The sequence below is a fragment of the Pseudorasbora parva genome, chromosome 2, assembly GCF_024679245.1.
Source record: "Pseudorasbora parva isolate DD20220531a chromosome 2, ASM2467924v1, whole genome shotgun sequence".
Taxonomy (NCBI): Eukaryota; Metazoa; Chordata; class Actinopteri; order Cypriniformes; family Gobionidae; genus Pseudorasbora; species Pseudorasbora parva.
Window position 1 is genome coordinate 38,263,840 of NC_090173.1, and position 16,413 is coordinate 38,280,252.

At 36.6% G+C, this 16,413-nt stretch overlaps 1 protein-coding gene across 1 annotated transcript; it reads right to left on the minus strand.

Moving 5' to 3' along the window:
• Nucleotides 1-1,327: 1,327 nt before the first annotated feature.
• nmt1a (N-myristoyltransferase 1a) lies at nt 1,328-16,279 on the minus strand. Its single transcript, XM_067419243.1, has 12 exons — nt 16,126-16,279; nt 13,847-13,949; nt 12,430-12,574; nt 12,186-12,304; nt 11,989-12,080; nt 11,727-11,843; nt 9,753-9,923; nt 8,608-8,716; nt 8,354-8,524; nt 5,816-5,983; nt 5,278-5,415; nt 1,328-2,687 (listed from the first exon to the last, which is right to left on the minus strand). Exons 1-12 carry the CDS (start codon nt 16,233-16,235, stop codon nt 2,667-2,669), a joined length of 1,464 nt encoding a protein of 487 aa, XP_067275344.1. The 5' UTR covers nt 16,236-16,279; the 3' UTR covers nt 1,328-2,666.
• Nucleotides 16,280-16,413: the final 134 nt, after the last annotated feature.

A 16,413-nucleotide genomic window follows, 5' to 3' on the forward strand; every position in this document is an offset into this window, starting at 1 on the left:
TTAAAGCAAAGATGGCAGGTGTTGAAATGCTCAGAGAGAAACAGTGCACTGTCTGAAATCACTTTCACACAATTACGGCTGTGGAACTTATACAGATTTTGTCTCTAAGCGGTTAGATGTGAAGTTAACAATATTTTAACGTCAGATCGAAATATGTGCACATCTATTATTTTTTTTTATTTTTTATAAATGTGTCTATGCAGTCCTCACCACTTCCTGCTCTGTTTCTAGTAGAACAGAGGGCAAAACCCCTCTTTTAACTCACATTCACAAACACCTGCTGAACTGAACGGCAAAACAATTAATAATACATTTTTACGTTCACATGCAGCCAATAAACACCATGAAGTGGTGTAAATTTGTGAGAAATCATAATTAATAATAAACAGTACATACCCTTCTAACATATTTGAACTGTTGCACATTTAGTAATGGCCCCTCGTCTCTGATAAGTGCTGCCATGTATACTGATGGAAATGGTCAGTAAGTTTTGTTTATATTTAACAAGGAGACATTAAAAGTGACAGTTAAGACATTTATAATGTTACAAAATATTTGTATTTTAAATAAATGCTGTTCTCGAGCTTATATCAAAGAATGCTGGATAAAACCCAAACATCGATAAGTAAATCAGGATATAAGAATGATTTCTGAAGGATCATGTGACTGAGAACCGGAGATGCAGAATTTTAAATGACATTAGAATTTTAATCAAATAAACGCAGCTTTGGTGAGCATGAGACACTAACTCAAACACTAAATTAATCTTACCAACTCCAAACTTTTGAACAATAGTGTTGCAGACATTAATTTCTAAATATGACGCTACACAATGACACTTTTGTGTGCTAATATTACACTAAAATGCAAAAGTAAACAGCTAGACAGAAAGTAAAATATTTTGTTAAGGAGAGAAGTGATTTTGTATTAATACTGTCACAGGCACACAAAAGACCAAAATAAATGCATAGCCTTATACAGAGACTATCAGATTTTTTTTTATTATTTGTACCAAAATTTAGTTTTTCACATTCTTATTCTGTGACAACCTTAACATTATGTAATGTTTTTTATGTTGTGTATATTTTGCGACTTTCAATTTAGAAAACAAAAAAGGACATATCTGCAAAGACGAATGGAATGCAAAAACTTTGAACCTCAATGTTACAAAACTGCTCAGAATCTTGGACGTGGCTAGACTTAATTTCCAACACAAAGAACTAAAAACATGTGTAGAGGAAAAAACAGCATTATAGAACGCAGAAATAATGTGAAACGATGTGAGATCGACCACAGGCCACAAATTCAGAAATAAACCAAAACCCCCAAATGTTCACAGCAGCTGCTACTTTTTATTTAGCACAAAAAAAATAATATTAATAATAATACACGTTGACATCTTTCACCTCATCATAAAAACCTAAAGACCCGTTTTCAGTTGCTTCCACAACCCGTTTCCTCAAATTACCCAAACTATGTTCAAAACCACAATTAAGTAGATACAGCCAATTACTCATAAATTTGTACTGCTTTGGTACATTTACTTCCATGTGTTGGACAGATGAAGTCATATGATGGATAAGAGTTGGGGCATATGCTTACACCCCGCTCAGGATATTCTCCAACACTTTTAGAGCTGTACAACTTTATGAGCAAGCATAATCTATCATCCACGACACAAATCACCACATTTCAGTTCCCGCACCCATTTCTTTCAATACCGTTTCCTCAAAAACATCATTATTGCTAATTTATGATGTATTTCCAACCACTGTCAACTTGTGGATCTTGTAGGTATTTCTCATTGTTTCCTTGATTATTTACTCTGGTGCTTCTTTGTTGGCAAAACCATGAAAGGGGATCACAGGCAGTTAGAGACAAATAGGCAATAAACTGATTAGAGAGAACAGATTAAAAGCAATAACAAAGCAAAACCAAGACAGAAGACCTCGTCGCTGTGTACCGCATCCATCAGTTGGTCAAGGTTTGTCAAATGTAAATAGAGACGCGGTTTCCACGGCAAAAAAAGATGTGCGAAGTAGTGAATGACCACAGGAAAATCATTGACAGCAGCCCTTGTCATGTCCACTTGGGATTTTTATTATCTCATTGGCTGTTTTTGATTGTTGCATGTTCTTTTCTAAAACACTGAGGAAATGAACACTCATTCTGCCTTTTTTTTTTTTTTTTTTTTTTCTGCAAATAGTACCTCCCATTGGATAGGGAGAGTAAAATCACGTTAATCTACCGATGCGAGTAGCGTGACTCTTACGCATCAGGGTTCATTATGAGCATGTCTGGTAGTTACATATCAGCGTGCGTGTGTGTGGCGCACCGTTGTTAACAATCATAACAGATTAAGGTTCCTCATCTCTGATGATGGTAATTACAATGGCTTTAGGTCCATGCGCAGAGAGAGAATAAGAAGAGGAGTGAGGGAACGAGAAAGAGAGAAAAAAAAAGAGAGGAAAGAGAAGAAAACATCTTCTCAGTCTGGCAGCAGTAGTGCAGGTCCAAAAGGTCAAAGTTCAAACTTAAAAATGGCCGGTGAATTCGCCTTCCTGAAGCAGGAAGTCCATTGGTAGCATTTGTCAGGTGGTCAGTGCGTGATGTCAAAACTCAGCCTTGCTGTCATAAGAGACAGAGGTTATGGATGGTGAAATGGGTCACTGCAGAACCAAACCCACCTAAAAAAAAATAAAAAATAGTATAATTATACCAGCTCAGTATTTATCTCAGTAATACTAACATTGTTACAGTTTATTTAGGCATGTAGACATGGTTAAGATGATCTGCTGGAAGAAAGGTGACTTAGACTTTCAAAAGTGACTTTGACTGTGGCATGGTTGTTGGTGCAAGATGGGCAAGGTACGTTTATTTATATAACACATTTCAAACACAATGGGAATACAAAGTGCTTTACACAGAAAAGAAATTCAAATATTCATAAAATAAATCTCAGCATATGCATAAGAAATAAAAAATATAACCTGAATCACTAAGTTTAGGGTGAGAATTTCAGAAACTGCTGATCTACTGGGATTTTCACATACAACCATCTCTCAGGTTTACAGAGAATGCCCCGATAGAGAGAAGATCCAGTGAGCAGTAGGTCGGAGGAGGAGAATGGCAAGACTGATTTGAGCTGATAGAAAGGCAACAGTAACTCAAATAACCACTTGTTACAAGCAATTTGTACAGAAGAGCATTTCTGAACGCACAACACATTGAACCTTGACACAGATGGGCTACAGTTTCAGCAGCAGACACTAGGTGCTGACCTTGTTGAATCTATGTTACAAAAAACTGATGCAGTTCTGAAGGCAAAAGGGCGTCAAACCCAATAATAAATGCCCCTACCTAATGAAGAGCCTGGTGAGTGTGTGTAAATGTAAATAGAAAAATAGAAAACTAGAGAAAATGACAACTAGGTGCTTTTTTTTGGGAGACATACTGTGAAGAAATATGGTCACTTAGCAGTCAATTAATTTAACTTCAGCTTGATTCCGATTAGGGATGCACAATATTAGAAAAAGACATACATTGAAATATTTTATTTTTCGATATATACTGCAATATAAAAAAACATTTTTTTCTAAATTACTTGAATAGCTCTATTTGAAAATAATCAATTTAGAATAATTGGGTTGATTTTGTAGGGGAGTGAATCTTCATACATAAACTAATTACAAGCATAGATAAATAAAATAGAAGAAAGAAGTTTACATTTTTCAGGTAAAAGTATTCAGGTGCAGAAATGTAATAATCAAAAATAAACTAACAGTCTTCACTGTATAAATGAAATGAACTAATATAATTAATTGATATAATTTATCTTTGTTAAAGCTACAAAAGTAATTTTCTTGATCACCATTGGTGACAAACAGCTGCGGGTACATTAGGCTGCTGTCCCTGTAAGACGAATGCACAGACCTAATATAAAATGACAAGCATCCGTTTTCTTTCTCAATGCCAAGACAGGCATTTTGACTGAACGTGTCCATTTAAGTTCAAAAGACCATTCACAAAGACCTGCCCCCTTTAGTTACTATGTCTTTTATATGTCTTACTAAGCTATGTCCGACAAGCCAGGGTGCTCATAATGCTCATAACACCTTCTCACGCAGGGAAAAATACATCACGGAGCAAAGAGGACACAAAGTCTCACGTTCTATATTTTGTAATTTTTTAAGACACTGAAACAAACGCTGTTTTGTGGTTCTTAAAAGATCGCTGTAGTGCATCAGTTAAAGCTGCTCGTGAACTGATCATCTCCTCCTTCTAGTTGACTGATAGTAGTGTTGTCAAAAGTACAGACTTCGGAACATAGTCAGTACAAATAAAAATTGTGCCACTTTGAGTGGAATCGCAAACACCTCTGACTGGCCATTGTGCTCATGCGCTCATCAAATATGTCTGTGATTGGCTACAATGATCAGCGCTTCAAAAACAGAGCGTTTGAATGCAGGCATATATGGGTGGACCGATCCCGCTTTCAAAACACTTTCAAACACTTCTGTGTGTTTTCAAACGCTATCATGGGTTGATCATTGCCCGACATATCCGATGAGTGCATGAGGACAATGGCCAGTCAGAGGCATTTACGATTCCGCTCAACAGCGCTTTCACGTTTTTAAATTTCACAACACTTTCAGGCAGGTTGTAATAAGATTGGGCAGGATGTAATAACTGTTTTGGGGAAATAAATGGAAATAAAATTTGTGAGTTTTAATCAGATTAATCGATTGTCAAAATATTTGTTAGCTGCTATCCTTTTGCTGAGACAAAACTAATCAATAGCATCAAATAAACATGAGTAAACAACAGAAGACATGTTCAACCGTGGAAAGACAGTACACACTGCTTTTCAAGTTCAAGTCCACTGACGTTAATCGACTAACTCGCCTGACTGCCTTGTCAGACAAAACAGAGGATGCGGCGTTGTGATTGGTCAGATCGGCTGTCAATCAAACTCACAGCCAAAGGAGAATTTTGCACGCTGTACACGCACAGAAAACAGCATGCCAGTTACAATCCTCTTGCTCTTGATGCCTGACTCAACTTAAAAACACAAGCAAATGATACATTTTCACTCTGTGATTGTAAAACTTTGCAACTAATTTGCGAATCACAAGTGTTCTGAACTGGGGAGCAGCTGGCCCGTACGGATCACGGATCAACTATGATCCCTATGTGCATATCGATGCTAAAACGAAATATCAAATACTGATTTACATCTAGAAAAACTCTGGGATGACATCTGAAAACTTCCTTTACCTTTTCTGAACCCATGCTGGGACATTTCCAATTGTAGAGGTAATACTGGAGGTTTCCATCTCCAATGCCAAACTTGAGCTTCTCCAAAAACGTCTTGTTCTCCATTAGGTCCAGTGCATTAAAGACATCAAATCCTTTCTGCAGGTGGAATGACAAAAAACAAAAACAAAAAAAAAAACAAGCTTTATCAAATCTGCTGAAAGTTTAATGCTCCAGTAGGGCCTGGAAATTATACATTTCAAACGGCTGCAGATGTTCTTCTAGAACACAGGTTTGTCTATGATGCTACACTGCTAGAACATTTCATTTATGAATGTTTTAAATTGAGAAATTTGCTCCAAACCTATATGTAACTAATCTCATAGTAAGGCTGCAACAACTAAAGAGACACAAATCAATAAAGAATACAATCGACAGAATTTGACTGAAAAATAATGCTTGTTAGCGTAAAATATCCACGTTTTAGAATTTAATTTTAACTGCCATCCTAACTCTCTCTCTCTCACACACACACACAAACACACGTTGAGTGACTGACCGACTTGGCGAGGATGAGAGCGTCTCCCATCAGGTCCAGCAGGGGAGTGGTGGTGTGTACGTTATAGAAAGAGTAGGCTGCCTTCAGACTGCGATGGACAGGATGGTTCATGATGGTGGATGGCAGAGTGTAGAAACTCAGGATGTCAGTCACCTTCCCATCTGAACTCTACAACACATTTGATATAAAGGACCAGCTGTTCAAATGCAAAATATTTTACAGAAATAAACTGATTGTCCACTGTTATTATTGTATGTTATAAAATATAGACATTGCATAGAGATTGATTATAACTCAAACTCTCTTTGAGCCTGTTTTTGTAGTCTTGATAATATATACAAGCAAGACTGCCTTTTTTCCGAATATTAACACGATCACAAATGTGACATTGATTTAATTTAACAGTTCAACAAGCAAAAAGGTAATATTAAGTGATGCATATTTTTAACACTGTATTGTTAATATTGTTGCAACAAAATTATAGTTCCAATAAAAGCCTTGTGAAGAGCAGTGTTTTGTTAGTGAATGAATTAGCGGCTTTGAACAAATTGGGAGAGTCCATGATTCAATGACCCATTCATAAGCAGACACTCAAATCATTACTGAATGAATGAAAGACTCCATGACACACTCATTAATACAGTGACTAACAGCCACCAAACTGGCAGTTTTATTTTGAGATTTTAAAGTATCACTATGTTGAATTTTTTCCATTTAAATCATTATTTATGCCATATTACTTTTACAAATAAAAACAAATAAAATGTAGGAATTTGGTCTTATTTAATTCTATAAACTATAATACTGATCTGCCAACATTGTCGCTATATGATAAATTAAAATACGCTGATAACATCACTGTTTTCTCCAGTACGGCTGTACAGCCAAATCTAATTTTGTCGCAATATTATCCTGTTTGACACTGTGAAGCTGCTTTGACACAATCGTGATTGTAAAAGCGCTATATAAATAAAGTTGATTGATCGATTGATTGATTATTTATGCCATTGTAATTGTATTCAGGCTAGAGCCCTACAGAGCACCAATGACTTTTTTATGCCCCTAGGGCTGGGCTTCAGGGCCAATTTTCACATCATATCTCAAACGCCGGGCCAGGCCAGGCCAGGCCTTTTTTAGGCTTCTTCTTCGTTTTATATTTTAGACATTCATTAATTAAAATAAACAATGAGATGTGCTGTGCTGGTGACAACATGAGACCATGATAATGCAACTTTCAAGACTTTCCATGGCCACGCCAGCAGCAATATCAGCGAGCGTTCCTACAGCACAGTTGCAAGAGTTATGTCCTTTTTACAACTGGTCCCTTCATTAGTTCTTTCACCAGATATCTATCCAATTGTGAAATGATCAGGAGTAAATGCCTTCCGAAATTATTTTGAGACGGCTTGAAATCCGATCACTCAAACAAACCAATTCAGAAGACGGTCTAAAAGCATTTCAGAAAAAACGCGACAAGTGTAAATGCATCTGGTTGTTTAAAGCACATATGTAAATTTTACTCCTGGCAAATTGTTAAAAAAAATTAACATTTTAGAACATGTTATAGGCTACACATGTAGTCAGATACGACAGTACCACTGCAAATGCATCGCCACAAATGAGTAGGCTAAAGCAAGGCTAAGCAAGGGGGAATTGAAGATCGGATTTATGATCATTTTGCGGAGAGGTGTAAGGAAGACAGCTTGCATGTTTCTTATTTGTTTAGATTTTAGTTTTTTTCCCGTTTTGGTTACGAGTGCCTATGATTCGCCTAACCTCAACTTATCAAAAATGCCTTTTTACTGTTGTGGTGATAGTAAGCTAAACGTTTAAACTTACGTTGTGATTTCTAGAAGTGTTTGATCTCTATGGATTTTATTATAGGCAAGACAAGTCAAGTTTTTTCGAGAAGCTAAAGCGTTGGGATGACTCCGCAGGCAAAATGCCCCCTCAAAAATGTTTTAATTAATATAATAAAAGAAACTAAAAAAACTATAACTACTTTGCCATTAAAAACCAAACTGAATTATTTTAATGGCTGCAACAATGTCTCCTAGGGAGGATAAAAATAATAATAATAATAATAAATAAATAAAAACATGCAGGCTCCATTCGGACAGGGCTCAAATTCATGTGACCTCTGAGCAGCATTGATCTGTGTAAATACAGCTTGTGTCACTGCAGTGCAAAGATGACTTTTGTTGATAATGATTTCATTTGATTTAATTAATTTTTATTAATAATTAAATAAATGAAATTTTAATAATTAATTTGACAAAACATTAGGTACATTTAATAGGGTTAGAAAAAGTTCCAAAAAGTTTGTAAAAGTAAAAAGTTTCTAAAAAGTAAAAAACGCACCTGAAAATCAATTTAAGTTAAATATTGTCCCTTAATGTAAAAGGTGTGACTGCATTTTAGGTGGAAGAGAGGTGGTACACAGAAGGATGTTAAATGACTCGGGGAGTAAGACAATCTAAAAAGTTTGGGAACCACTGTTTTAGGATTATACATGCCATGAATTCTTGGCTGAAATACCTCCACTATGAAGGTGTCGATGATGTTCTCCTGAGGAAGCAGCCAGTGTTGGACCTCCTCGGGGCTCATGACAGGAACCAAGTTGAACTGATTCAGGTACTCATTCAGCAAGCGGTGAACCGCTGGGACATCCTTTACAGTCATCGGCTTCAGGCCTGCAGTCTTAGGAGCCTACAGGAGAGAAACGCACAATAAGAGAAAATGGAACAGAGGAAACCTCCCAGATATCACCCAAGAAAGAAAACGGCGCACACCTCTGGCAGTCGGTAGAGCTTCATTGTGCGTTGCATAGTCATGTTCCGACTCAGATGAGAAAACTTCACCTCAATCAGCTTTCGTGGGTTCAAGGACCGGTGCCAGTATCTATCAAACAAATAACTGATGCAATTAGTATGAAATAGGGATTTAAAAAAATGGCTATTAAAATGATTTAAAATAGAGCAGCAATTAACAGTAGCACACAAATTACAAGTGTTGTGTGAATTATTATTTCTGCCCATTTTGCGTTTGTTATTTTTACATGAATGTTGGCATGTACACTAGCACCTTTCAAATATCTGGAGGCAGTAAGATATTTTAAAGTTTTTGAAAGAAGTCTCTAATGCAGCATTTATTTAAAACAGTAAAACTACAGTTAAATATTACAATTTAAAAGAACTGCTGCCTACTGTAATATATTTTCAAATGTAATTTATTCCTGTGAGGTCAAAGGTGAATTTTTTGCATCATTACTCCAGTCTTCTGTGTCACATTATCCTTCAGAAATCATAATCATTTAGGGACCAGTTAACTATTAACTATTCTTTATTTGTACTTATAAAGCACATATTAATGCCTTAATCTGCATGACCATATTCTACATGAACATATTATACAAACCTTAATCCTACCCAACCTAAACATAACTACCTTACTAACTAGAATATTAAGCAGTAATTAGGAGTTTATTCAGACACAAATCATAGTTGATAGTGAGAATGGAACAGTGAGAATAGAACTTGGAAACAGTAAAACCTTTTTTTAGTATTGTTTGATAAAATAGAAAGTTCAAAAGAGCAGCATTTATTTGAAATATTTTGTAACATTAATGTCTTGACTGTCACTTTTATTCAGTCAGGAGGCACTTAAATTGATTTAAAAAATTCTCTCAAAAAATCTCTCTAAAATGCAGACTTTTAGTGTCCAAAATGTCTCCAGTGAGAGAATACACACAGCCTTCTGATTATAACACAAGGCATATTTGCGAACACATGCACCCCCTGGAGGAAGGTTATTTTGTGTCAGAGAAAAAAAAAGTTAATAGCTAGCAATAATCTGCCACTCAGCCTATCTAATGGCACTCTCCACATTGCACAGCTCCTGGGCATACATATTATGAGAGGGCAGATGTGTGTCTTACCTGCAGGTGCCCACTGGTTTGGGCAGGACCACACCTGCGGTGTACACAGCCTGAAAGATGCCCTCCAGGTTGACCCGTCTTGTGATCTCCCTGATGAGTACCGGAGCCACTCGTTTCGAGCGAAGTTTCTTATGCACACACAGAAAGTTAATCTCCACCATCTTCTTCTCTCTGGGAGGATTGAAGAGCAGATATGGATCAACAATAGAATTGATCAAAACAAGTACTCTACAATATAGTCTGCACAATATGAGAAAAATATTAATTGGACAGATTTGAATTTTATATGCAAATTATACAGCAGTAAATGGTCAGCACTCATTTTCTGTGGATCAGAATGCTTATTATGCTTTTCACTAATTTGGACATGAATTTGCAATTCTATGGTTAAAGGGTTACTTCAGTGATTAGCATATGGCTTTGTATCAGTAGAAAACCTGGAGTATATTCTAATGATCGTACTCATGACGTGTATGCACGTAAACCCCGTTGTGACTCGCGAGTGAACGTTAACATTTATGTAACTTCATGTAGCCTAACCGTCTCTGTGTATTCACTCTTAAAGTAAAAACAGTAGAAACTGCTGCCGTCTCTCAATTTCTATTTGTCGTGTTGTTTAATGAATCTTAATGGAACTCACTGCTCTTGAATGGCTTACTTTTGCAACTTTGTAAGGACTTAACTTTTTTTTGTTTTTGTTTTTTTGTAATGAATAGCTTTTGCAACTTTTGTAAGGAAGACCAATTTACATTTGATTATTTATTACATTTCTTTAGTATTTCTTACCTCAATACTAATGTTAGACCTACCTGAAAAAAACCTTGTCTTTAAAAACAAAAATGCACTACATAATCAAAGATTTAGGTGAGATAATATAAGAGTCATCTATAAGGGGTGAATTCCCCCATTTTAAGAAATAATCAATTCCCTAAATGAATGTCTGTAAAATTCCCTATAAATAATTCTATATGATAAAAAGAAGGCTTCAAATAGGTCAGTATCTGTGATCCGATCGGCAGATACTGCTTCATGTGATCGGCGATCGGCTCCAAAAAATCCTGATCGGAGCACCCTTATTATTTAGAAAGGATGGCATTGACATACAGTAGCTTACATTATTTTATTTTTTGGATCCTGATGTATTTGTTTCCTTAACTACATCAGATGTTCATAATAATAACAGACAAAAAAACTTGCCATAGTTTTGTCCTTTGTGACAGTAGCCAGTTTTAGTGTAAAAAGTTTTACATATAGCTGCAAATTATTGAATGTAATCAGTGTTTTAAGAGACTACATCCCATTAAGCTGATCTGATGTGTGTTGGTCTGCCTGCCTAACCCCTCTGTTTGGAATCATTTTATTTGACTCTGCTTTATTTGGGAAAGATGGCCTACAGTAGCCTTAAGTTATCTTTTTTTTTTTTTTTTTAAATAAACACTTGGTAGTTCTTCAAGATCTTGACTCTAGCCTATTTCTACAGTTTTTTTTCTCAATACAGTTAATTTAGAGTTAGTTTAATTTCTACAAATGGTGCAAACTCTGCAAGATTATAGATAAAAGATTCCCATTCCCCTGCCATTCTGTGATCTGCAATCGGCAGATCATGATCTTGGTGACTGGTAATCGGCCCCAAAAATGCTGATCGGAGCATCAATTTCAATTTAATTCAATTTGTATGTGCGACTTGTACAAAGTATGCATGGTTACAAAAATCTGTTGGTGCATGTGCTACAGTATGTACTATTCTGGTGACAAAATCTGCATCATGCACACTGTACACACACCCTCGAGTAAGTGTAAAAACTGAAATGTAATTTGGGCTTAAGCATAGCATAACAGCAGATTGACAACCAATTTAAAAGTTCACCGTAACTGCCACTTGGCAGAAATCTGACAATCCAATATAGTTTGCGTTGTCTGAGATCATTAAAAGTTGACTTAAACCATCCTTTAGATACACGTATGGCTGCTTACATGTCGTAGATGCGGATGTTGGCTGGAATGGCACTGATGAAACCAACTAGCTTTTGATTAGAGTTCACTCTCACTCCACAGTGCCACTGAGGCAACCAGCCTGGAGGACGCAGGGCCCTGGGACAAACAAATACAGAAAAACTGAGGACAGATACCACATGACTTTTAGACTAAAAAATATAGACAGCCTTTCAAATACAAGACTTTTTTTTTAACTCAAGTTTAATAACTCATCTTTCATTTTTAAGCCAATCATTCTTACCAGAGCAGAAATTCAGGAGAGTAATCAAAACGAAACATGTTGTCATCATCCTCCACGTAGTTCTCGTTCAGTAGAGTGTACAACTCTTTCAGCTTTAGAGAAAAAAATGACACTTTGAAATGAAAATGAAAGCTTCCAGGTGTATATTTGTATGTATAATATATCAAGGGAGAAATTTAGTAGTTTAAGTGTCGCACCACAGCCGGGTTTCCCAAATCGAGAGCGTCCCAGCTGAAGCCCTGTGGGAGGCTGTACGGCTCCTCTCTTATGTTATCTTTATCTGGCTCAATGGAGCCATGTGACGTCACAGTCTCTCCTAAAAACAAACAACAGACTCAGAATGCACTGTGTCACAAGTCATGAGTTTCAAGAAAACTGATTTCAGAGAAAGGAACAACTACAAAAACAAAACTACTGCGAGTACAACTGCATGATCAATACCAAGTTTAGGAACAGGCTGAGTGTCCCAGAACTGATAACTGCGACGTGTGGCCTCCTCCATGGTTTTAGCTGGACCTTGTCCCACTGAGAACAGCTCAATGGCCTTCTGGATCTCCTGTAACTTATCCGCAGGGAGGGAGTTTACCTGAGAAAGAGACAAAGATGAGTGGAAAGGGGAAAAATTAATTCAATTCTACTTTGCAGTGATATTGTCAGATGGTTATCATTTCAATGGTATTTAGAAAGGTATTTCAAAGAATACCATGGTAGCTAGCCAAACAATTTCCTGCACTGATATATGGGTCTAAATTAAACAATTTGAACTGTACAAGAGCAGCCCATGCAGTTGGATAAGTCCTTGTAAAGAAAAGTTCCAACACAAAAGTAGTGACTCACCGATATTACATATCTGGCAGAAATTTCTAAAGGCTCAAATACACTACATGACTTTTGTCCCAATTTTGCAGTCTGGACAGTTGTTTAGTATATAGTCTTCAGTTCTTCTCTTAGTTAGAACATCCAAAACAGAAACAGAAGCTCAAGCATGTTCATTTGACATGGTTTTAGCTGGACCTTGGTTTTAGCTGAACAGGCTAACTTAGTAACTTTTACTAAGAACACTCTTAGTAATAAAGGTGCAGTGCTATCACTGGGGCACATCCACACCCCGGAATGGTACATATTAGTACCTTAAAAGGTACATATCAGCACTTTAAGAGTGCATATTAGTACCTTTACGGTTTTATACCTTAGGGTGCCTTAGGGATCTTTTTTTCTGACAGTGAAGCAAAGGGGTACATTTCCATGTTTGAGCTTCCACAAGAGTTCTGTTATTGCACAGTTGAGCTTCTGTTTAAATTTGTTGATCAATGCTTTGTGTGTGAATAAAAGCCTAAATTCAATCTTTTCATCATATAAAGCGATCAAGTCTCTTCAGAAAATTTCTCAATTCATATGGATTAGTTTTACAATCCTTTTTGAAGCGTCAAAGTGTCAGTTGTGTAGCTGTCTATGGAGGAACAGAACTCTCAGATTCCATCAAAAAGATCTTAATTTGTGTTCCAAAGATGAATGAAAGCCTTACGGGTTTGGAACAACATGAGGGTAAGTAACTAATGAAAGAATTTTCATTTTGGGTGAACCAGGCTAACCATTTAACCATTTTAAAAGTCTGCTAGTGTATGATGCCTAGTGTTTTAAAATCTGCATTCCAGTTGTAAGCTGATAATTATAGCTATGGATGATAACAATAAATGGATGATATAGGCATTTAAAAAAGGGCATTCATTTTTGAGAATGGTATAAGATTACATTTAACAGTGATATTAAATTATTAATGTTCTGAAATATTGACTTCAAAGGAACTAAATGTAAATAAACATGTGTTAAACACACAGAGCAATACAAACACACTCACTTTGGCCAGCGGATCCTGTGCTGCATCTTTTCCTCCAGCCTTGTCCTTGTTCTTTTTCTTCTGTTTCTTTTTCTTCTTCTTAGCACCTGTGTCACCCTTTTCCCTGCGGGTCATATGAACTCAGTTGACATGGGCAGATATAATGAGAGCTCCTGTCCATTCAGCACTAACTGCAGCTGATGCAGGTGAAAGGGCAGCACACATCATCTCAATCAACACATCACTGGTCCTGATGCATTCAGCAGTATTTTACGAAGACAACCTCTCACTAGGGTATAACAAGTAATAGGATGGATTTTATTTCAACATTTCTAACAAATAAACAAAAACATAGAAAAAAGAGAGATGGTCCAGAGTTTAATATTTACAGGGAAATTTAACCCTAAAATGGACATGCTGTTATCATTTCCTCACCCTTAGGTAATTCCAAACCTGTATGCGTTTTCTTTTTCAAGGGAACATACAAGATGACATTTTGAGAAACATTTTGAGAAATGAAAGTCAATAGTGACAATGACAAAACCATTTGGTTTCCAACATTCTTTACAATATCTTCTTTTGTGTTCTGGTGCAATTCAGCGTGATGGTGATGAAAGGACAGAATTACATTTTTAGCTGAACTATCCCTTTAACGAACCTATTTATTTCAGTTACCATGTGAATTAAAAAGATCAAGCTGAATCTGAGCTTAAACAAACAAAACAATTAAAGATAAAACAGGACATACTGAAACAAATAACTAATGTCACCATGCAATTCACCTCATGCTTGAACTACACAGGCACAAGAGTCACAACCCACACCATTAATCGAGATGGAATGGGGCGACTTACTGAGAAGCTCAGCTAATCCTATTAATGTCCACACAGGGAGAGAGGTAACAGCGCTGAGCTACATTGGTTAATGGGGGACAGATGGTCTATCACATGATCAGCAGAAAAAGCATGTTTTTGTGTGTTTGAGTGGTGGTGGGTTATATGACAAAGACCGAAGGATAGACAAACACCTCTGTGACTATTGCTTTGACAGCTATCTATCCTCCTCCATCCACCAGGGCTTCCCTTCTTTATCTCTATAGTAGGCTATTTCAATAGATATACAATAGATAAGGTACAATGTAGGAGGAACAGAAAAGACCATTTTAATTTTAAATTGTCTGTTTTACATAACACCATACTTTCCCAGTTAATTAATCATAGTACATTTAATACAGTACATTTAAGTTTTATGAATTATGTTTAAACATGTAAATGAGGCAGCATCTAACCAAATATACACTAATTAAATTAGCGAAACATAATTCATAAAATGTTTTAATCACTCCATAAAACAGAAAATGCTGTGAACAGCCAGAAATGCTTTTAGTAAAACTGTAATTTCCCAGATTAATAAACAATAAATCAATCTAACATGTCACAGAACAGTTAGACATGACTCAATTAAACAAAACGTGCATGAAAATATTAATTTACGTATAATTATTATAAAGGGAGAAAACCGACATGACAGGCGGTGTATATTTCATGTTACGTACTCTTACTTCATTATGACAATAAAGTGCAATTTTCACTCTCTGTTGCCTAATTTATTCGATTCGGTCTCTGAACATGACCTTGAGGGATAAGTAGCTGGTTATTGGGCCTTTATTGACTATATTTCAGTGAACGGGTTAGCTCTTTAGCACTAAAAGAAACTCCATCGAGAGCACTAACGTTACTACCACGTAACGTTAGTAAGATTAATGATGAATGAAACGTTTAATGATGCTCCAATTGCAACTAGCAGCAAGCAAGCTAACTAAATCACGACAAGCTATTGGTTAACGTTAGTGACAGCAAATCCATAGTTGTATCCATACTTACAACCTAGTGGTCATAAAGGTTTGAACCCGGTTTTTGGTAGGTATTTATTACATATTAGTCAGTCTATGATTTACTGAACAGCTTATCAAATAGACACTTTAAACGTGATTGCTTATTCATTTTTACCATTGCAAGAATTATAAGGAGGCTGTTAAACATATCACACAAAAATGCCAATGATCCTAGAGAACTGGTCATATGGAACCGTCCTTTTTTTTTTGATTGACGGCGTCTGAGCCAATTATTGTAGAGATCCGTCCGTTAATCAATGCAGTGAACCAATTGCGTAAAAGCTGAGGGCGGGCTGATATGGAGTTAGCGTGCCCCAGCCTAGCCGAAAAAGGGCCCTGTCTTTTCGGGCCGTGAGGGAGAGTATTTTACATTTACGAGCTAACAATAAAATGCATGCACGCTCACCCGTCATCAGAGTGATGCTCTTCATTTTCACAATTGCTGCAATGTCCATGATCCTCTTCTACCTCAGTTTCTTTCTCCAGCTGCAGTGCTGTCTCATTCTCATCCGCCATCTTTAACCAGGAAGTGAGGATCTCGCCTTGCGCTCTCACACCCCGCAAAACCATTGGTGGACTGTCGCAAAGCCCGATGGTCTCTGTAGTTCTTTCATTTTGTACCGGTCAGTCAATCTGTCTGTCTGTCTGTCTGTCTGTCTAGCTATCTAAACACACAATACATAGATACAATTAG

What these genes read in the sequence shown, in the direction of transcription:
- nmt1a (XM_067419243.1), bottom strand. Translation starts at nt 16,235, where the DNA reads ATGGCGGATGAGAATGAGACAGCACTGCAGCTGGAGAAAGAAACTGAG. An exon ending in AGCTCTACCGACTGCCAGAG is followed by an intron (nt 8,525 to 8,607) that starts GTGTGCGCCGTT and finishes TCTCTCCTGTAG; the next exon opens with GCTCCTAAGACTGCAGGCCT. An exon ending in TCGACACCTTCATAGTGGAG is followed by an intron (nt 5,984 to 8,353) that starts GTATTTCAGCCA and finishes AATGTGTTGTAG; the next exon opens with AGTTCAGATGGGAAGGTGAC.